This window comes from Scomber japonicus, chromosome 7 (assembly GCF_027409825.1).
Source record: "Scomber japonicus isolate fScoJap1 chromosome 7, fScoJap1.pri, whole genome shotgun sequence".
Lineage (NCBI taxonomy): Eukaryota > Metazoa > Chordata > Actinopteri > Scombriformes > Scombridae > Scomber > Scomber japonicus.
The window spans coordinates 1188718-1211770 of NC_070584.1; the positions used below are offsets into that span (position 1 = coordinate 1188718).

General features: G+C 39.0%; 1 protein-coding gene across 1 annotated transcript; it reads left to right on the top strand.

Moving 5' to 3' along the window:
- Positions 1-481: 481 nt before the first annotated feature.
- LOC128361353 (aquaporin-4-like) lies at positions 482-7442 on the top strand. Its single transcript, XM_053321782.1, has 4 exons — positions 482-913; positions 1472-1636; positions 4744-4824; positions 7188-7442. Exons 1-4 carry the CDS (start codon positions 530-532, stop codon positions 7440-7442), a joined length of 885 nt encoding a protein of 294 aa, XP_053177757.1. The 5' UTR covers positions 482-529.
- Positions 7443-23053: the final 15611 nt, after the last annotated feature.

Genomic DNA, 23053 nt, shown 5'->3' on the forward strand with positions numbered 1-23053 from the left:
GCAGATATTTGGAGACATAACTGAAAAGTCACTGTAATGATTGTGATGTTAAAGTTTGAACTTTAATGACAGATTTGATGGAGCTCAGGGCGGATCATGAGAATAACTGCGTTGTTTCATATTATTTCATAGTTGAATCTGTGAGTAAAAATCTTACAGTGTGATGTTTAGAAAATGTACAACATGAAATACTGAATGATCCTGATGCTGTGTTGGAAGATTTAAACAATGAATCAAAGTTTACTCTGTTGCTCCATCTGTGTGTAAAATGATGCTGCTGTGTGATGACTACAGCTGTTTAATCAACATGGAAAACATCCACATTCTACAAGTTGTTGTAGGAAACAGAATCCAATAGTGTGTATTCTGGATTACTGGATTATGCTCATGTGGATGTGATTGGTAAGAATCTTCATTAAAATGAAATTGACTGTTGATTCTCATGTTCCTCTCCAGAAGGTGTTGCTTCCCCTGCCGTACACCACACTGTCACTTCAGACCTCTATCTTGTTGCAGTGGTGACAAAGTCATGACTGCCTTTAAGGGCATCTGGACTCAGGAGTTCTGGCGCTGTGTGGGGGGCGAGTTCTTTGCCATGGTCTTCTTCGTCTTCCTCAGCCTCGGTTCCACCATCAACTGGGGGGCTGCTGAGGAAGAACCTCGTCCCCCTGACCTGGTGCTCATCTCGCTCTGCTTTGGCCTGAGTATTTCCACGATGGTGCAGTGCTTCGGCCACATCAGTGGTGCTCATATCAACCCGGCAGTCACAGCAGCCATGGTGGTGACCAGGAAGCTCAGTCTGGCCAAAGCAGTCTTCTACCTGCTGGCCCAGTGTGTGGGAGCGATAGTGGGGGCCGCCATTCTCTACGGGATCACCCCTGCCCTTGTAAGGGGGGGCATGGGCGTCACCAAGGTAAGAGGGAAATCATGTGTTTGTCTTTATTTTAAAACTTTATCATAGGTTATTATAGTCATACTGTCACCTTATTCATTCCTCTGTGAGAGCATATATTTATCTATTAGTTATATTAGTGTCTCTCAAATTAAAGTCCTTTTCCACTCAAAAATGTGTTTTTGTTTTCGTTGCTTCTCTTATATGTTTGAGCTTCACTGTGCAGAATGATGTGCAGAGTTTGTTCTAACTTTCATCTGCTGAAAATGGAAAGTTTCTCTGTGATCAATATAAATCTAATTTAAGGGTTGAATCTATGAGCAGGATTTATGACATCACAACTAGTTTTGAAACCACCCAGCAGGTTTTCTATGGCTTTCCTAAAGAGAGAAAATCTGTCAAAATCTTTGTATTCACCTGTGATGCTAATGTGGGTGTGGTAAAGACATGGTCCTGCTGATCCCATACATTTCAGATTGCAATAAGTTCTATGTGTATTACATCCACATACAGATCACATACAAGGAGTGTTATAATGTATTTAATGCTGCTCATATCACTTTTGAATTTCCAACACAGGTGAACAGAAGCATCTCAGTGGGAAATGCTCTGGTTGTAGAACTCTTCATCACCTTCCAGCTGGTCTTCACTGTGTTCGCTACCTGTGACCACAAACGTAGTGACCTCAAGGGTTCATCTGGTCTGGCTATCGGCCTGTCTGTGTGTATTGGCCACCTGTTTGCTGTAAGTACCCCGCTAGTCCAACTGTTACTTTACATAGATACAACAGAAATTGATAGTAAAGCTTCAAAAACAAAGGATATCCGGTCCAATCCATCTATAACTATCCCTGCTATAAATACCATTCAGTTTGAAAAAGTGTTTAAAAAACATGTTTCTATCTATCATCTTGTATCTCCATCTGCTGGTTTGGTTCATGTATGTGCAGCTGACAAACTGCAAAACACCTGGATGAAGGTGAATATGAGTGTGTGGTGATTAATAAACACACTCTCAGCCAATCACATTACCGGTGTCATATCACAGTGAAGTATGAGTTGCACAGCGGTATGACATTAAAGTCTGTGTAAAGTAAGAATTAAATATGTGTTCTGAGTTTGACATACCACAGAAAAGTGTGTTGTTAACCACCCTGCCAAAATTGAATGATTAAAAAAATTGCCAAATATGGGCGCGCAGGTGGTCGAGTGGTTGGAGCGCATACCATATACGCAGCCGACCCCGGTTCGAATCCCGATCGGAGGTCCTTTGCTGCATGTCACACCCCCCTATTTCTCCCATGTTTCCTGTCTATCTACTGATAAATAAAGGCGTCTATGCCAACAAAATCTTTAAAAAAAATAAATAAATAAAAAATTGCCAAATATATGAAATTAGGCTTCAAAGTTGCGTAAAACTCAGCCTCTTTCTCTGCTCCCAAACACTGTGGCAGTGCCCGCTGAGTCCTAACCCTAACCCCTACCATGTGTCACCTGTCAACCAAAGTCACCACCTCTACCCGAAACATTGACACTACGACTGTGTTCGAAACCTCATACTACATACTTCTATACTACATACTTCCATCCTACACACTAAACGACCAGATAGTAAGCAGACCATTTACACTGTTGTAAAGTAAAAACTGAAATCATCAGGCTGAAGCTGATTTCATTTTAGCTCTAACTCTGTAAATATAACACTTTATCCACATTTCTAACCTTTTCAGGCGAGAAAGTAAAGTAGCCCGTTAGATCCACAATGTGATGCTAATTTGTCCAAATGACACCTGTTTAAAGCCTTTTATTATTAAGAAAACCATAACGATAGAATTGGTGCTTTTATTTTGAAAACAGGAAGCAAACATACCCTCGCTGTAGCTAACTTGAAATCACAGAGTGGTGATCTGTGACGTTTGTATTTTAGGTTTTTTTCAGAAGTTACATTGCATCTTGGGTAATTTGAGTGTGAGTAGTCAGCTCTTGATGCATACTCTGCATTTCTGGAGAATCTAGTAAACCATCCAGGAACTTCTCACATACTCTAAATCACATACTACGCAGTTGAAACACACTACATACTTCAAATGACGTCAGAGTTAGTACGAGTAGTAGGAAAGTATGCAGTTGTGATGGGGTTGAGCATAGCTCAGTGGGTAGAGCACCCGCCCCATGTGTTGAGGCTATAGTCCTCGTTGCAGGTGACCCTGGTTCGAATCCCGAGTTGAGCGGTCTTATCCTGCGTGTCATTCCCCCTCTCTCTCTGCCTCTTGTTTTCTGTCTATCTCCACTGTCCTGTACATTAAAGGCAAAAAAATATTTTTAAAAAAAGTATGCGGTTTCAAACAGACCCAACGTTAGGCCGCGTTCACACTGCAGGCAAAGCTGATTCTAATCTGATTCCTTCTCATATCCGATTTTTAGGCCTGACTGTCCACACTGTTTTTAGCAAGTGTCCCAATGAGATTTGGCTCTGTTCAGACTGGGCCACATTAATGACCAATCTGACAGGTTGCCGTGGCAACGTTGTCAGAGCGGAGCGTCATCTAGCGTGTATTGTGTGATGTCATATAATTGCGACAGCGACAGCAACAACAAACCCTCGAGCTTCGCTTGAACGGAGCCATCTCCCCAAAGATTGACAATTTGGTTTGGTGCTCTGTCCATGGACTGATGTTTTCAACGTCCTCCGTTGCCTCCAGTGATATCACCTAGCAACAACAACTGGAATAAGCGTGAGTCTGGTGTTGCATAGAGTGACGTAGCGTAGAGTGTTTGGAGCTGTTCAGACTCACACACATCTGTCCAAATGAGATTTGAAACTACCTCCCAAAAGGTGGTTTCAATCTAGTTTGCAAAAATCGGATCTCATGTGATTTATGACTGTTCAGACTTCATAAGAGCCTTCTGGTTCCAATCTAGATTGGCTAAAAATCGGATTTTGGCTTGCAGTGTGAACGCAGCCTAAGAACTTTCTGCGGCTAACTCAGCGGCTAACTCGGCGGCTAACTCAGCTAACTGGCTAACTGTAGGCTGCAGATGTGTCAACAGCCTTCAGGTGCTACAGGCATTTATTGAACTGAAGGAGAAACTTTTTATACAGTATAAACATCTGTGGACAGCAGATACTGTAATAATCATACTCATTGATAAAAAAAATACAGACTGATATACTGACTTCTTATTTTTGATAGCAATTTGAATGCATCTCTATAGTTGGTTGTTCAAATTGGTTTGAGGACCAAATGGACTGTCCTGATCCCATTGAACTGAATTTCAAGATCAAAATACTAAAACGGAGGCCCAAAACTGACTGTTTGTAGGTGACCATATGAAAAGTGCAGATTAACTATTGCATTGTCACATGATTGTTCTGGCCCTCTGAAACAGTTCATGTCTGAGAGGACGAAAAATAATTACAAGAGTCAGCAAACTAAAGCTGATGGGCAGGCCAAACTGAACAAAAAGACTGGACCACAAAGGGCTGTAGGGTCTGGGTTCTTCCCTCTAACCTAAAATTACATAACAACTAAACCGAACAGAAAAAAAGCTGCTAAAACAGTATTACCAGACCCATCAAACTAACTAACTAACGACAAACAGCTGACAATCAGGCTGAATCAAGGCACCTGGAGAGAAACACGCCACACATAAATGGAATGTCATGTTATGCAAGTCAATCCAGCAGGGGGGGAGTATGTAACATGATACAACTTTACTATGAGGAGCATCAGATCAGGAAAGGCTTGTCTGGATTACTTTGGAAAGCAATTACAACAACCATGTTTTTAGTTTAGTTTGGAGGAATTGCTGCAACAATCTAATATTTACTGAATCTCTCACTGTCCTCAGATTCCCTACACCGGAGCCAGTATGAACCCGGCCCGATCCTTCGGCCCAGCCATGATCATGTGGTACTGGGACAATCACTGGGTAACAAAACTTTTATTTTATTTCATTATAAAAACAGACACTGTAAGTAGACATCAACATCTATAGCTGTGCAAAGATTGCTTGCTACCTTTCACAGAACCTAAACTTCTAGGTCCAACAGGATCTCAGTAATTCAACATCAGAGTTTTTTTTTGCCTTGAACACTTAATAGGAAATACATTTCATATGGTAGATTCTCCCTCATTTTGAATCCTTACCTCCCAGTTGTCTCTGTATTCCACAAATAACAAGAAAGAGAGAGAAACAGAGTTCTCTTTGAGTCACTTTCAGCAACCACTATTTCTACAGAATCTGTGGGAATCTTTGAGATGACTCTTCATTGCTGGTATTATGACATGTCATTAGTATTGTGTGTCTTCTTTTTGTGTTCAACTTGGCTTTGATATCATTTCTTGTTTGGATTTTGATCTTGAGAGATTGTAGTAGTCTCGTCTCCTTTGAGAACCTTTGATATTCTTTCTGCTTTCTTTGTCATTTTCACACAGCACTGTCTGCTTTCACATGGGCTTCAAAGTTATCTTTGTGGACATTTTTCTGTCTCTCTTTCATTTCCTGAGCCCTCTCAGTTCAGGCTTACCTGCTGGCATCAAGTCATTCTCTTGCTATGGTTGAACTGGATGTCACTGCTGTTTCTCAGTTTTGGCAAATCCGCTTCAAGATTCATGACAGTGTGATATGGACTGGTGGAAAGAACAGCAGTGGTACATGCTGTCAGGTAGATGGCTCCACTCTAGTGGCAGCTTTTTTACAGCAGCTCTTGTTAACTTGGCTGCTGTAATTAATAAACCGCTCTATCTAGCTGTCTATCTATGCACAGCCAGCAGTAACGAAACTGAAAAGGTGCTACTATACTTATAATTCTTTATTCGGATCCCGATTAGCTTCCGCAAAGTAGTCTTCCTGAGGTCTGTACTACGAAGCTGGATTAACATATCCAGGATATCTCTCCGTTACCTGGGTTGATTTACCCAGACATTCGCAATCTAGGATAAGCGGTACTACGAAGCTGGTTATCAATGATGTGTTTGAATTCTTCATATTTTTGAAGAATAATTGTCTGCTCCGCCATAGTAAAGTAGGCTGCTCTGCAGGGTTTCTCCATGTTTGTGATTGGTCAGACACTGCAAACACCTCCCCTTTATGTGAGGGCTCAGAGATCCAGATTGGAAAACCCTGGGTTGATTTACCGAGTTGATAACCAGCTTCGTAGTACCGCTAACCCAATAATTGAACATTAATTGCACTACTTACACATTGAGCCGGTCCACGATTGTCTGCCAGGCTTTCTCCCTTTCCTTGATTACAGTGCTTTGTGCTTGTGTTGCTTTTTTTTCTTATAATTTCTTTAACCTCATCATGAAATTCCATCAGGAGCTGTTGTTCAGCGGCCGTGAAGAATGACGCGCAACACCTTTCCATTTTCCAATCTGTGATTCTGTGATCGATGCCGTGGGTCTATTTGAGAATGCCGTGAACACGCACTTATCCCAACTATCTACACCTGGCTTGACATAGCCGCGCCTTTTCATCCTGGCTCAGCAAACGTGCAACCGATTAAGCCAAGATGCTCCGGTCAGACTAGATCAAGCTGCGCTTGCTCAGTTATCCTGGATTTCTTTATTCTACTTTTGTGCAATACCCCTCAGGCCTCTGGAGTCCACCTAAAAACAGCAACAAACGATAAATAGTATAATAAACAGCCAAATTTAAAGATCAGAAAAAAGAGGAAAATAATTATGCATATAAAACTGTAAAAAATAGTAATTTTCCACAATTTCCACAAATACTCAACAACAAAAATAGAAAGAACTGTCTAATGTTCCAAAACAATAAAGACCACAATCAGCTTAATGTTTGTTTTAGTAACTTTTTGTGTATTTTTTGTATTCCAAATTCCATTTTGCATGAATTTTCTTCCATTTTTCCTAGCTAATATTGTTTTGCATTGTTGTTGTTGTTTCTCAACACCATTCAAAATGGGGATTCCTCTTCAATGGTGTTTTGAGGTAAAATAAAGGTTAATAATGATCAATAATAACAGCAGAAGACAACTCCACAGTTAGATGATAATCATTTATTCATCTTACTCACATTACAATGGAAAGAACAATTAAGAATTATTCTGGCTGCTCTATTCTGTGCAACTTGAAGTTTTTTAAGGTGTTTATCAGCAGCTCTTGACCAAATAACTGGGCAGTATCAGTGACCGAACAACAGAAGTCATTAATGAACTATGTTGGTTGTCCCTTTTCCAGCCATCTCAGCTACTTATACCATGAACCTGTGTGTGTGTGTGTGTGTGTGTGTGTGTGTGTGTGTGTGTGTGTGTGTGTGTGTTTCAGGTGTACTGGGTAGGTCCGACACTGGGTGGGGCTCTTGCCGCTGCCTTATATGAATACCTGTTCTGCCCAAACCCAAATCTGAAGAAACGCTACTCTGAGGTCTTCATCAAGACACCTTTCAATGCAACTAAACAGCGGCAGGATTCAGTCACCGCTCAGGAACCTCTTTTCACCGTCATGGATGTGGAGCGAGCAGAGAGGCAGGAAAGAGAAAGGGAGAGGGAGGTATCAGGGGATGTGTTGTCCTCTGTGTGACTAGAGAGAAAGCGCTGCAAAGATGTTCAGACAGCTGATCAACAGTCCAATCTGAAGGAGACGAAACCTTGTGTAGACTGGGAAAGCAACACTGACTAACGATGAGAGGAAGAAGGAAAAGAAACACAAATGTATTTTATGTGTAACAATACTAATGGGAATATTTGGGGCCCTTCTTGTGTTTGTCCTTATTTAGTAAAGAGCAACACCAAGGTTTTGTGCCAGTAAAATGGAAGAAAAAGCTGAAAACTGTGTTTTGGCACTTTCAATATGTTTTCAGGGTGTTCCTATTTAGAGGGGAGAATGGAACTGCATACAAATAGCCACTGCACCTACAATAAATACATTACTGACAACAGGAGCTTGCAGAAAGTGGAAATTGTGTCTAAAAATTCAACACACTGCAGTAATGTTTGAGCAGAGGCAGAGAGACTATTGGGAGAAATAAGAAACAGGGAGTCCTCAGCAACAGTTCAGATAATGAAAACACTTTAGAGACAGCAGTAGAAGAAAACTGGGATAAATTGAATGATTCACTATAAAGTTACTTAGAAGAACTGCCCTCACAGCATCACCACACACAAGAAAAGAACAGCAATGTAACAGTGTTATTGTTACATGATTTGATCCTTCTAGGAACCATTACACATCAGAAAATATACATGTTTAAGCTGAAAAGTTAGTATAATACTCAATACAATACAATACAATACAACAATAATTTATTATAACACCCCCCCCCCACCTTTTTAATTTAACCACTGATCTATTGGTTGTGCTGGCAATGACAATGTGAAAAAAAGCAGATGTTTCCTTACATATAACTATAAACATAGTTCAGCATGTGCCCTATGAGACCGTAATGCTCTATACACAAAACAATACTTTTTGATGGATGAAAAGTTAAGACATCTTTTCTATTCTTATATCAATATTACAAGTGAAACGTTAAGTTTAGCCTGCAGAGGGCAGCAGAGGAACGGTCTTTTTGCATGCATCAATGGTTCAGTCAATAAGTATCCAGCACAGAGTTCTGTTCAGAGTTACTTAGGCAGTTGTGCTACTAGTACTGCAGAACCACCTTCTACAGTACACAGTCAACAGTCAAATCTCTTCTCCTTAATAAGAAGAGCACAAGACACACACTGAGTTGTTTATTGGCTCTCAGTTTCTTCTGCTTCAATTTTGACCACTCTTGTTAATCTTTCTCTTGTGAGTTCCCTAATTTGATGAAAGTGCAATGTTAAATTGGTGGAATACCCCTTAACGTAAATTTAATAAATATACATGACTACATTAATTTCTATTGTTGACAGTACAAACGTCATAATGCTTTGTAAGAGTTGTCTGTGTTGTAACTTCAAATTAGACAGTAAATATAAGACCTTTCCAGGATGTGTGAAGACATATAAACATACATAACACTCAATATATTAATATTTAAAGTTATATAAGTCATACAATTCCACTGAAGAATAGCAATACCTCAAGTTACATACAGTCTTAATAATATATAGATTATATGTTTAACTCATCATAGTAGACACCTTTCGCACACACATACTCAAACAACAATGGAAATCAAAGTTCTGTTGCAGAAGTTCCCACAAATGTGTTGAACATGTGTGAAACTTTGCTTTCACCATTCTGCCCAGTTCATCCCAAACCAGCTGGATGACTGTGCTGGTTCCATGATTTGTGTTGTAGTTTTTCTCTAAGGTAGTCCGACAGCCTTGAGGTTTGTTTTGGGTCATTATGTTGCTGTAGGATAAACATCTGAATAGACCAAAGTGTGCTGCAGGGCTCATCAAGATGCTGTGGAAGCAATCTGTGCAAGTCACCAACCCTGTATCCAGTGGAGCCCCAGACCATCACACATGTTTTCATACAGACAGAGTGTCATCAGTCATCAGCAACAGCTACAGGAACTGTTTGCATCAACTTTCAAGGCTTCTACAGTAAAGCTGTGCATGAGAGTTACATGATTTTTCAGTTTTCTGGCAACTTAAATGTTGCTTTAGCTCTGGCAGTTTTCTGCTTATATTTGTACCATTTAGATTATTCACTGGACATGGACTGCTTAGTGCTTCCATAGAATCCAGACTGTGGATCTGACATTAATACTGAGTTAGGAAGAGATGAGTTCATGGACAGTATGGAGAAAAAGAATAAATACAACAAATTATGCTTTCATTTACCCTACATATTGTATGGGTGAAAACACAAATCCATTCTTCAAGCAAGCACTGTTTTCACTATCACACAGTTGATTTTTTTTTTAAATAATTGGTTCTATGCATGATTAAACATGAGTCTTCACACAGCCAACTTTACCAACACACTGCTGAACACAGCAGCTCATTTACACACAAAAGCAAAATCCTTCCAGTAGACACTAAAACAAACAACTTGTGTCAATCACAGACTGAGATACACACATTAACAGGAAACACATGATGATCTTGTTATGGCTCTCTTTGTGAAAACTGCAAATGCATCACAGATTTGTTCCATAATTGTTGCTGTTGTGTCGACTGTATGAAGAGTTTTGAAAATGTGGACTCAGTATTGAAGCATTAAGGTAACTAATCATAAACAAGTATTACTCTAAATGAACTGATACTGCATGCCCAAGCACAAATGATATTAAATAAATACATAACATAAATAAATACATTAATGTTCCTGTGTTGTTGTTAAACTGACCGTATATGAATATTAACTTTAATTTCTACACACTAGTTACACAGTGCGTCACAGTCATATTTAATACCAGAATGAACACATGCTTGAACTGGTATTGATATTGTAATACAGAGCACATAGGTGAGCATGTGTTATATCAATGAGTATGACAAGTGTGGTTGAAATTACAGAATCAGCTGTGAAAACATCCACCAACCAGCAGGTGTCACTAACAGCCTGTCCTGTTATTGTCCAAGGAAATACAGTATCTCTCTCTCTCTCTGTGTGTGTGTGTGTGTGTGTGTGTGTGTGTGTGTGTGTGTGTGTGTGTGTGTGTGTGTGTGTGTGTGTGTGTGTGTGTGTGTGTGTGTGTGTGTGTGTGTGTGTGTGACTGCAGCTCCAGCAGAGCTTCATACTCCCTTGGCTATTTATTAAAATTTAAATCCTAATCACTCCATTTAAATTAATTGGAGAGAATGAATAAAACAAACTCATTAAAGCTGCACTGACCAGAGAGCGGTGATGCAGAGTGTTGAGTCACACATTAAGCTCTGAGCAGTGATATCAATCTCGATGCCTCAGAACCTTTTATGGGTTTGTGTTGTCTTGTTTCTTGTCTTTATTATTAACACAGTGACGTTTCTTATTCTCATTGCATAAAAGCCATTTATTTATCATATGATATTCTTTAAGCTTGAAATGTAATGTTTTTTTCTTAGGTGGCCCAGAATATACAAAAATGGAAATGCAGTATGTGCAAAATCGTATAAATAAATAATAATAAATATATATGATCATTATAGCATTGATAAAACAACACATCTTATGGTGGCATATGAACTGTGTGTTTATCTGTAAATAGCAGAAAAATCTGTCAAATTCAGTTAAATCACATCCACATCATCTGTTTCAGCTGGCACACATCAAAGTCCCTCATCACTTTGCTTGTTCAGTACTGCAAAAGGCCACCGTTAGATTAGTTGTTTTAGCAATGCTATAATGATCATATATAATTATTGCTGAGTCTCTTTATTAGACTACAACCAGAAAATACAGGAAATGTGTATGCTGTATTAAAAAACTAAAGAAAACAACTTGTATAGGCTAAAGTGTGTAAGTATTCAGCCCTCCTCTTACACTGGAGCAATAGCAGGAACCTGACAATCTTAAACCTATATGGAATGTAACCTTAATTAATAATAATATTTAATAATTAATGTTAAATATATTTTTTGTATTTTCTGTTTGTATGATGGTGGTAGCCTAAGACTTTTGCGATCATTGTGATCATATCTTTTTTGTGCAGCTGGGTCCGTTTTGATTGATTGTTATAATGAAACCTACCATTCAAATTGTGTTGCATCCTATACTTCAATTTATTCATAGAAAAAATAATGGCTGTCCACATGAGATCATCATAGTGTGATTGTTAATGGATGGAAAATACATTAGTTAAACATTTTACATGGACTGATTATAAAAGGAATAAAAATGACCCGTTCCATGCAGTGAAGGGTCAGCATATGAACAGTATACAAAAACCTGAGGTATTAATGCATATGCATGGTGTGTCTACTTCCAGGAAAAGTATATAATGTTGATTTCAACCTGTTCGCCTCTTTTATCATCCAAGAGCACACACACACACGCACACTTACACACTCACACTCTTTTCGTCTTTTGTGTTTGGGTGAGATTTCGACATGTCACTTCAAGCCACCCGACTGTTTGGCAGGTTATTAATAATATATCATAGATCCAGTTAAGACAAAGTGACGGCTTGCTCTCTGCACAGATGCAGGCGACGCATATCGATGCACATATCTGGAGCTGCAGAGCAAACTCATTCTGTTCTGGCCTCAACATGGAGAACATGGAGTTTAAAATGTCACTGTGACCTAATGAGACTCGAATTGTGCCACATTGATTATGTAAAAACAGGCAAATAAACATAAACAGGGACTACATTAACTTATTATAGCAGTGAGCTGTTTAAGATGCAAAAAGGAATGCAAATTCAAAAAAAATACAAACTAATCTAATAAATGTGGTTCCAGGATGAAAGTAAGTAAGAATCTGTCCAAAATGTCATTAAAATTCCATCAGGAATAATGAGAAAAAACCTTACGATTCTCAGCTTGTTAATATACATTAAATAGGTCAAAAATGTATTTCTAAAAAAGTTGTAAAAAGCATTTCAACCATTTAGATTTGAATTGTGGAGCTAGGCTTCACAAACTGTGTTTCAACATTTCTGTGTTCAGGATTTAGTGGGCGGGTCTGAAAATCATAAACAGGGTGTATACAGGTATAAACAAGTTAAATTTAAGACTTTTTAAGACCTTTTAATACCACTTCTAAATGAAATTTAAGACCAAACGTACGATGGAAATACAGTAATATTTCCAAGTAAACACACTGACAGTATGGTAAAATGACAAATAACGGTTGAGTTTAAGAACATCGGCTAAATGTGTGTCATGCAAAAAGATCACAAAAATGTCATCACTGTCCTAAATTAAATTACTGCGGCTGTACTAAGTGGTGGTGGTGTGACTCCTCATGTATGTTAATGGAGTGGACAAAATATTAGGAACACCTTTCAATATAATGCACCCTAATCTCTCAATAATGAACATAAAGCTGAATTTTCACCTTCTTGTCAAAAAATGTATAAACTTCATAAATGTAGAATTTATAGCAGAGCTGCTGTATTGGATTAAATTAGATTGGAAGCCAGTGAGTCTATTTTATGTAGTTAACTTATTCTCTGAACTATATTTTATAGTAATTACAAGTTATCTAGTATTATACAGTTAAGTAGTTATATTCAGCTTCAGTAGCGTCATGTTTTTTGTTGAATGCCTCACTCTCTCTCTTAAGGTCTGTAGAATGAGAAACCTCTGAGTGACTTAAAATTGATGTTTTGTAACATCAGCTGATAAAACAAGCAGTGTATAGTAACGTCACAGTTACCTGTCTGAGGATTAACGTTGTTAATGGTGACATCACATGGAGCTGTTTTCATTAGTTTTGCGGGCTTCGCTGTTTTTTTCTGAGCAGGTTCTGCCCATAGGTTCTGCCTCAGATGTAGATTTATGTTCTAACCAGCGGTCTGTGTTTGTTTCCTTAAACTTAATATCACTGTTAGCGTGTCTGTGTTAAGCTAGCAGGAGGTACAGAGAGCTACAGGTGTGTTCAGGGTCGAAGTCAGACAGTCGGACACAGCGGTTCCGGCCCGCTGCAGACATTGGTTGAACATTAATACATCGCTGTAAATGTGTGCGGGAATTTCCCGCATTATAAGTGTTGGATTTGCGGGAATCAATTAAATTGTGCGCAATACCTGCAATCCCGCGCTAAAATTCTGCATTTGCAGCTTCATACACACTGCCAGGCACCGATCGTAACCAAGAGTATTCATTCCTTTCTAGCCATTTGTGATTGAACTTGCATTTCCCCATGTTTAAGTCGAGTGGCTATCAGTGCTGAATTAGGCCCACCTGTAGATGCTTTACCCTACGCCATCAAGAGCTGCGCAATACGAGCTGCGCAGTAGACTACGCTCTGACCTAACCATAGACAACGCAGCACAACGCAGCACCGGAGAAAAAATATTCGACCTAACAAAACAGATTGCCCGCATTTTCGCTGCGACACGAGACTCAAATATTTAAGAGCCATGCAATCTGAATTTAAGACAATTTAATACTTTTTAAGGCCTTATTTTTATGAAAATTGATTTACGACTTTTTAAGAATTTTTAAGGACCCGCGGCCACCCTGATAAACCTGCCCCTGCTGCTGTAGAGGTATAAATACATTCAGCATACACTACAACTACTACAGTCTACAGTTAGCAAATTTGGCAGGGTGGTTAATAACACACTTTTCTGTGATATGTCAAACTCAGAACACATATTTATTCTTACTTTACACAGACTTTAAGTAATGGTTAAAAGTAGTGACTCTGTAAGTTTCTATTTGATATCAGTATTCAGTCACATCAGAAGTGCATGGATGTGGTCTTGCTGTATACTAATAGAAAGCTCTGGATCTTAAGCTTATCAAAGATCCACCTACTGGGCGCGCAGGTGGTCGAGTGGTTAGAGCGCATGCCATATATGCAGCCCACCCCGGTTTGAATCCCAGCCGGAGGTCCTTTGCTGCATGTCACACCCCCTCTCTCTCCTATGTTTCCTGTCTGTCTACTGTTGAATAAAGGCGTCTATGCCGAATAAATCTTAAAAAAAAAAAAAAAAGATCCACCTACTGATTTTTTTTCATTGGCCAATTCAGTTTTTACTAAAAAGTCTTTCAGTTTGACGTTTACAGTCTCATGGTTCTGATTTTGCTAACCTGTGCATGAGCCACTTAGAACACTAACTGCATGAGCCACTTAGAACACTAACTTACTAAGAACACAGCTTTGGTGTACATGATAATCAATTTTTTGGACACAAGAAATTTGGATGACTGTTTTCTCCTGTGGAAAGCCTTGTTGGATACTCTCTCCGATTTCATTGCATATTTCAGTAACATGGCACTGGAGCTAGGCTTCACACACAGTGTTTCAAGATTTCAGTGTTCAGGATTTAGTGGGCGGGTCTGAAAATCACCACTGCGTTAGCATAAACCCGCCCCTGCTGCTGTAGAGGTATAAATACATTCAACTACTACTACAGTCTACAGTTAGCCAGTTAGCTGAGTTAGCCGCCAAGCTAGCCACCGAGCTAGCAGCCAAGTTAGCCGTTGAGCTAGCAGCTGAGTTAGCAGCAGAAAGCTCTCAGACATAGCGCCTGGTGACTTTGATTGACAGGTGACACTTGGTAGGGGAACTCGGCGGGCACTCCCACAGCGTTTGGGTGCAGAAAAAGAGACTGAGTTTTATACAAATTTGAAGCCTAATTTCATATATTTGATGATTTTTTTAATCATTCAAATTTGGCAGGGTGGTTATTACACACTTTTCTGTGGTATGTCAAACTCAGAACACATATTTATTCTTACTTTACACAGACTTTAAGGAAGTTCCAGGTAAAATGTATACAGGAATATCCTCCATAAAAGTTCCAGCAGACTGTCCTTCAGGGGTGGTTCCTGCTATAGAGTTACTTAAAAATTATCTCAAAGTTCCTGCAGTGAAAACGGCCCTCACACTACCTACTAGAGAGGGCTTCCCTACTCTCAGTTTCTGAGATTACAATTTTTTCCAATTGCTAACACACTAAAATGACATGCATAGCACAATTATTTAAACTGACACACAGAGAGCAAAACCTCTTCTAAGGGCTCCAAAAGTCTAAACACATTTTCTGCTTTACACACATTTTGCAATTCAAAATGACACTTTACATGAGCTAATTGGCCAATATATGTGCCACCTGGCCAAACACCTCAATGGTTAATTGTTACCACTTCAATCAGGAAGTAAGCACTATGAAAAGACCACAAGTGAGCAAGGTGGCAAGGGAAGATATTGCCTGTGATGTGGACGAGGCGAGACCCAGCTGTGCGCAAAGATGCTGCCTAATTATTTTTCTTGCCCCTTTTTTTTCTATATATTTTTCTTCACATTTTTTCTGCAATTTTCTTTTTCAGTTTACTGTTTTTTGAGAGCATATTTTTGTTCACTCCAATGTAAATATATCTGCTGAGCATATGCTGCACTGACTGATTAGAACTATGTTAAGATCATGGTTTGGGTTCAAAGGATCACTGGAGACACGTTTTCAAATTCCTTAAAGATATGCAACCTTTACTGTCATTGCAACAGTGAACACCACCATTAATTGACATGAGCAAGATTAAGGCCATTAGAGTTTCTAAAAGTCGGTTTTGGATATTTTTCGATTAATTGCCCAGCCCTAGAGGGAGTGCTTCATTTTGCAGGATATATGAGGTATTTTGCAGTTTGGGTGTGTGTTAAGTATTTTGATAAAACCAGCCTAGTTTGCAAAATTGTGTTTTAGCAATTGGAAAAAACTGTAAAACATTTTGAAATTAACATGAAATTCCAGAAGTACCCACTGGCTTTTCAACCCTTGAAAAGTTGCATCAGATAGATGGCAGGCAGCTGAATAACCATAGACCAGGAGCTTCATATTAAGAAGTGAAGTTGAAAAGCTTTGGAATGTTTTCTCTTTTGTGACAATCTTCTTTTCTGTCATTACAGAGCAAGAAATGTTCATGTAGATTCTTCTGGCCCTCAGAGACCTTGAGATGGAACAATTGAATAAGTCTTTCACTGTCCCAACTGTGTGGCATGTGACAATTGCAAGAGAATGAGTACATTTACAAGCCAGGCAACATCTACATCAGTGGTCTCCAACCCTGCTCTTGGAGAGCTACTGCCCTGCATGTTTTAGGTATCTCCCTACTCTAACACACCTGATTCTAATAATAAACGTGTTATCAAGCCCATTGACAAGTTTCAGCTGCATGATAACAAATTAATTATTAGAATCAGGTGTGTTACAGAGGGGAGATACCTAAAACATGCAGGGCAGTAGCTCTCCAGGAGCAGGGTTGGAGACCACTGATCTACAGCATCAGACAGCATGAGCTTCAATACATCAGTAAAACAAGCAGATCAGTCAGAATACATATCTTGAAACATAAGAATGCCACATGCAGGAATGATATGAGGTCATCTGGTGTAAGACACTTTACATACTGTTCATATTCTGACTCATAATTTGTCTCTACACCAATTCACATTCATACACTTAATCTTTCTGTTTGATTAATTTTACAATCACTATTTTATGATCCAGGAGAACATTTTATAGAATATGATGAATATAATTATTTATTTATAATAAACACAGGTCAAGTTTCTGCAAAAATAAATAAAAAAATGGTCACATTAGGAAAAATCTGGCAAAAAAAAAATCCAGGTTAAAAACACTTCTCCTCTCCTGTGCGTTAAATTGTAATCTTTCTTTTGCACTGTATGTCCTTTTAATGATTTCAAAGCAAATCAAATCATTATTTTATGCTACAACCTTATATTTAATGCTGTATTCTTCCCATTTTTCTGCACTTTGTTTTTATTTTTTATATTTTTATTACTATTAGTGGGTTGGTGGGTAGGGGTTTAATTGTATGTTTTAATGTTTGAGGTTTATTTTTATTTCTCAAATTGCATGTTTTTATTGCTTGTTTTTTTGTTTTGTTTCTAATTCTTACTGTTAAATGCCTGTTTTATGTAAGGCACATTGAGTATGAAATGTGCTATATAAATAAAGCTGCCTTTCCTTGCCTGAAAAAGAATGTGTATATGGGGTTTTTACAGCTCTCGGATGTAAAATTTGATCAAATTTGTCCTTGAACAGTAAGAGTTATGGAAGCCGCTCAGTCAGTCTCAATGCTGTCATTCTTTGCTATTAAAACCATAAAGAGGTGAAACTGATTGACTATGAGAACACTGCATCCACAAGGTCTACCAGATGAACTATCTTTAACCTGTTTTTGGAAAGGGTTATTAATGTTTTCACTTTCTGAGTTTTGTATACGTGTTCATATAAGGTTTAGACTTGTGTACAGGACACATGTCTGTATATGTATGTGTAGATGTATACATGTATATACATTGTCTGTATCCATGTAGGTTGTGTGACCGCGCCAAAGCAGCTGATTAGTTCTCGTCTCTCCTCCTGATTGGTCATTGCCTATTTACAGTGTGTCTCTGGAATCGTGACTGTGCAGACTAAACATCTTGATTGTCTGAGCTTGTCAGTGTGGAATTAAATGATTTCTCTGCTGTATCTCCTCTAACAACAGCAGAATGTCTGGCAGCATTTAGTGATTCAGGTCTCCTAGAAGTTTGTAGCAGCAGATCTGTATAGTAGCCTGATTGTAGTTTAATTATAGACCTAGATTGTGTTGCTGTCGATCAAATAAAAGATCATTTAGCAATAACTTACATATTGTATAACTAGAGAAAGTTTCCTTGACCCTCCTGTTGTCCTCGAGTCAAGGAAGGAAGGGAGGAAGAGATGGATGGAGGAAGGATAGAGATAGAAGGAAGGAAGGAAATGAGGGAGGAAGGGAGGAAGAAGGAAGGAAAGGAGGGAGGAAGGAAGGAAGGAAGGAAGGAAGGAAGGAAGGAAGGAAGGAAGGAAGAAGGAAAGAAGGAAGGAAGGAAGGTAGGAGGGAGGGAGGAAATAAGAAAGGAAGGAGGGAGGGGAAAGGAAAAGAGGAAGGGAGGAAAGAAGGAAGGGAGGGAGGGAGGACAGAAGGAAGGAAGGAAGGGAGGAAAGAGAGAGGAAGGAATGATGAAAGAGAGAAGGAGGGAGAAAGGAAAGAAGGAAGGGAGGAAGGAAGAGGATGACACAAAGGTAAAGCTTCATATGTGTATGCAATGCATTTTTACATTATGTTTGGTCTTCTGTGTAAGGGACAAAAAGAGAAAACTCACAGCTGTTTTATGGTGTAATGGATGAGATAATAGGGGAGCAGGCTTCTTTTAGCCCTGTTAACCTCTTTCTAAAGGAATCCTCAAACTCTGACATTACTGAGGCCATAGAGCAGAGAATCAGCCAGCTTGACACCACCTGCAGGAGTTGATGGGGATCCAGGAGCTGGGCCATCTGGGGTTCACAAGATGTTCATTTTTTATCTCTATAGTACTTTATTATGTGTGATGGCATTATTATTTTAAATGTATAAACTTGGACTATTTCAGGTATCATTAGTTATTCACTGTGACAACGGAAAATCCACCAACTTAACGTTTGAAGGTTGACATTTCCTTTTAACAATGATAATCAGTATGTATATTAACTTCATTGTACTTTCTCTTAATTGCATAGAAATTAAACAGCACACATTGAGCAAAGACACAGGCTGCTTATAATTACTGCTGAGGTTATTTACTTTAACGACCCAGCTCTCCAGTTGAGTGTAATCATTTCCCATCCAGTGTACAGACTGATGTTCAGGGGCAGATAGACTAGTACAAATTCTGTTTTCATTTTCACATTCACTCTTCTGTGGGTCTCCATCATCACCATCCACTGGATCAGGCTCTGAATCCAATTCCATCTCCGTTTCTCATACAGATGTGAAGATATGCACAGGCCACCACAACATCTGTGCAGAAAGGTGTGTTGACTTCCTGGCCTTTAAAAAGGTGAGAGTACTTTAGTGTTACTTTGTGATTCCTCATGTAGTTTTAGTCCAGACCTCCTTTAAATATAATGACTGTAGCATCATCACACAGCCATGTCTGACCCATCGTCTGTAAATCTTTACACTAATAACAGGAATGACACAGACAATGTCCCATTTACAGCTCTTTATTGTACAGCTTTATATAAAAACTGTAAAAGTGGTTAGGCTTAAATATATGCCAACATACAAGTTATAAAACTACATATATCACATATCTGAATAAAAATCATAAACGCATATAGGCTTTTCAAACACATCCCTACGTCACTGCAACAGGCCAACAGGCTCGTGTTACCCAGGCACAACTTGCATGTTAATGTAATGTTCTTGCTTATTTAAGACTGTATAAAGTGAATTCAGACATTTTCTTCTAAACACATTAAATAGGTCATAAATGTATTTCTAAAAAAGGTGTAAAAAGCATTTCAACCATTTAGATTTGAATTGTGGAGCTAGGCTTCACAAACTGTGTTTCAACATTTCTGTGTTCAGGATTTAGTGGGCGGGTCTGAAAATCACCGCCGTGTTAGCATAAACCCGCTCCTGCTGCTGTAGAGGTATAAATACATTCAGCACACACTACTACTACTACAGTCTACAGTTAGCCACTTAGCTGCGAGTTAGCCACCGAGTTAGCCGCCGAGTTAGCAGTTGAGTTAGCAGCAGAAAGCTCTCAGACATTGTGTCCATGTTTCTGGTAGAGGTGGTGACTTTGATTGACAGGTGACACTTGGTAGGGGGCGGGGTTTCAGGGAACTCTGCGAGCACTCCCACAGCGTTTGGGAGCAGAGAAAGAGGCTGATTTTTACACAACTTTGAAGCCTAATTTCATATATTTGGTGATTTTTTTAATCATTCAAATTTGGCAGGGTGGTTAACAACACACTTTTCTGTGGTATGTCAAACTCAGAACACATTTATTCTTACTTTACACAGACTTTAAGTGATTTAGATTTTATTCAGTTATTTTACACTCTGGCATTTTGTTGAAATAGATGCATAAATGTGTGTCATTATTAGTCTTTTATACGCTCCCACAAGTTTACATCCACTCTCTGCACAGGTATTTGCTTCTGGCCTTAATTAGCACAACGTTACCTGAACGTCCCTCAGCAGTGTTTGTGTCAACATGAAGTCTTCAGTCATTTGCCTGCATATTCTCTGCTGGCGTCTTTGAAGATCTTTCTGTTTTCTATGGATTTCATTGGCAGTTGGAAAATAATGAGAAGTGCTGTGCTGCTGTAATCGGGTGAAACATGTTGGATGCAGCTTGTAAAATGTCCCAGTGTACTCTGATGAACCTCTACCCTCCTATGGTCTTAACCTCTTAAAACACGCCCCTATTTTTTTATGTTTTTTTTGCGTAAACGACATGCCCAAGTTGTGAGCAGCACAGATCCCACATAGTTTGAGACTCAGAGATGTGTCTGGTATCATTGGAAAGGAAACACTCTCAGGATTCTTGTAAAAGTGTCTGTGTGATTCTGTGACTTACTGACAAAGAGTGGCAGAGGTTACAATGATGGGGTTGTTTACTCGCCCATAGGTTTGCCTATACAATGACATGTGTACAGACATTCAGGGACCTCTAAATCGGATATTAGGCCACAGCCACAGGTCTTGGCTTCAAGCAGTCCAAATTTGTTGTCAAAAGACCAAAAAATGAGTTATTTTTCAACAGGTATGTCCATGAAAAATAAGTTTGAAAGAAGAAGAGAAAGAAGCCGGGAATAACCATAGACTGTAGGGAATAACATTTGTTTATGGACAACCAAACATGATAAAGTTTGGTGGATAAAGGGAAGACTTTGAAGGTATGTAGCATTATAGCTGTTCTTACTTTAGCTGAGTGGCTAGCCGATCCAATTGCTAATACTATTACGGCTGTGAGCAACCATATAATTGGTGAGTGGTCTTGAATGAATCAGGAGAATCTAAGCTTTCTAACAATGTACAGCATGAATATATATGTTTATATATATATGTAAGGGTTGGTGTTTAAAACATACTCCCAACCTCCGACCCGTCCCATGGGCGGAATAGCGTGTTTTAAGAGGTTTTAATGGTTTTAAAGTAATAACTCTGGCAGCTACTTGCAAATACTGAACATTATGACAGAGCTCATATCTCTGATTGGCTATTCTTTCACTGAGCATATATCATGTGATCACTTGAGAGCTGCTATTAAAACGTATTTTACTTGTTTGTCACTTGATGTGATTGTGTCTTATTGCTCATTCTTAAATATCTCCTTTTAGACATTCAATTCAAATATATAAATACTCTGCTTAGAACAAAATGTGTGTCTGATATTTTTTTTTCCTCAAAGAAAAGCTATAATTAACACTTTAAAGTCTTAAAAATGTAAAATCTTTCAATATGCATATATATTTCATTTTAAAAGTTTTAACTAAAAAGTCTTTACACTGGCTCCCAGTCAGTTCTAAAGTCTTTACACTGGCTCCCAGTCAGTTCTAAAGTCTTTACACTGGCTCCCAGTCAGCTCTAAAGTCTTTACACTGGCTCCCAGTCAGTTCTAAAGTCTTTACACTGGCTCCCAGTCAGTTCTAAAGTCTTTACACTGGCTCCCAGTCAGCTATAGAATAGATGTTAAAGTTCTGCTACTGGTCTACAAATCACTGAATGGTTTAGGTCCAGAATACATGAATGACATGTTAGTAGAATATAAACCCAGTAGAGCTCTGAGATCTACTGACTCAGGTCAGATAGTTGAGCCCAGAGTTCAAACTAAACATGGTGAAGCAGCTTTTAGCTGTTATGCTGCACACAACTGGAACAAACTACCAGCTGAACTGAAATCAGCCCCAACAGTGAACATTTTTAAATCCAGGTTAAAAACATTTCTCTTCTCCTGTGCTTATGATTGAGCTCTTTTAAAGCACTTTACATTTTAATCTTTCATTTGCACTCTTTGTCCTTTTAATGATTTTAAAGCTAATTTATTATTTTATGCTGCAATCATTTTATTTATGTCTTTCTATTTTTCTGTACTTTGTTTTTATTATGGGGGGGGGTGGGGGGGGTGGGGGGGGGTTAATTGTATGTTTTAAGTTTCTCAAATTACATGTTTTTCTGTTTTATGTAAAGCACATTGAATTGCCATTGTGTATGAAATGTGCTATATAAATAAAACTGCCTTGCCTTAACTGCTGAACACAAGATGTTTACTTCTTCACTGTAAAGTCAATTCTGTGTTTATCCACTGGAGGCTTCAAGTTATCACATCAAACTTTTTAATAGTGTAACTGGACCATGATTGGCTTTCAAACGGGTCGTGATGTAAAAAATCCTGCTTGTAGGCTCTTAAAGTCAGATTTTCAAAAGGAACAGAGAAGTTTTACACTTTCAGCAGATGAATGTGAAAATAAACTGTGCATACATATCATTTTTGAAGTGATAGCCCCCCAACCAGTTAGCAAGCCCCTTGCTCCATCCCGTCAGCGGCGTATCATCAGTCCCTCCACGGCCAATGAATTTATTGCTGCTTTCGATGATTCACAGTTTTTTCCCTTGAGCGGTTTTGCTTCCCCTCTCTGTCCTGATCAATTTCTTTCCTCCTTCCACTCCACCTGTACTGGGATTCTGGACTCTATTGCCCCTTTTAGGCAAAAATCTGCCAAGCCAAGAGCCGACCCCTGGTTGAACGACACCACCCGCGCCATCAGGCAACGTTGCAGGCAGGCGGAACGCAGATGGAAGAAGGACAAACTGCATGTGTCTCTGGAGATC

Coding starts and splice junctions, on each gene's coding strand:
- LOC128361353 (XM_053321782.1), top strand. CDS start 530: ATGACTGCCTTTAAGGGCATCTGGACTCAGGAGTTCTGGCGCTGTGTG. Junction 1,637..4,743: donor GTATTGGCCACCTGTTTGCT/GTAAGTACCCCG, acceptor CACTGTCCTCAG/ATTCCCTACACCGGAGCCAG. Junction 4,825..7,187: donor GGTACTGGGACAATCACTGG/GTAACAAAACTT, acceptor TGTGTGTTTCAG/GTGTACTGGGTAGGTCCGAC.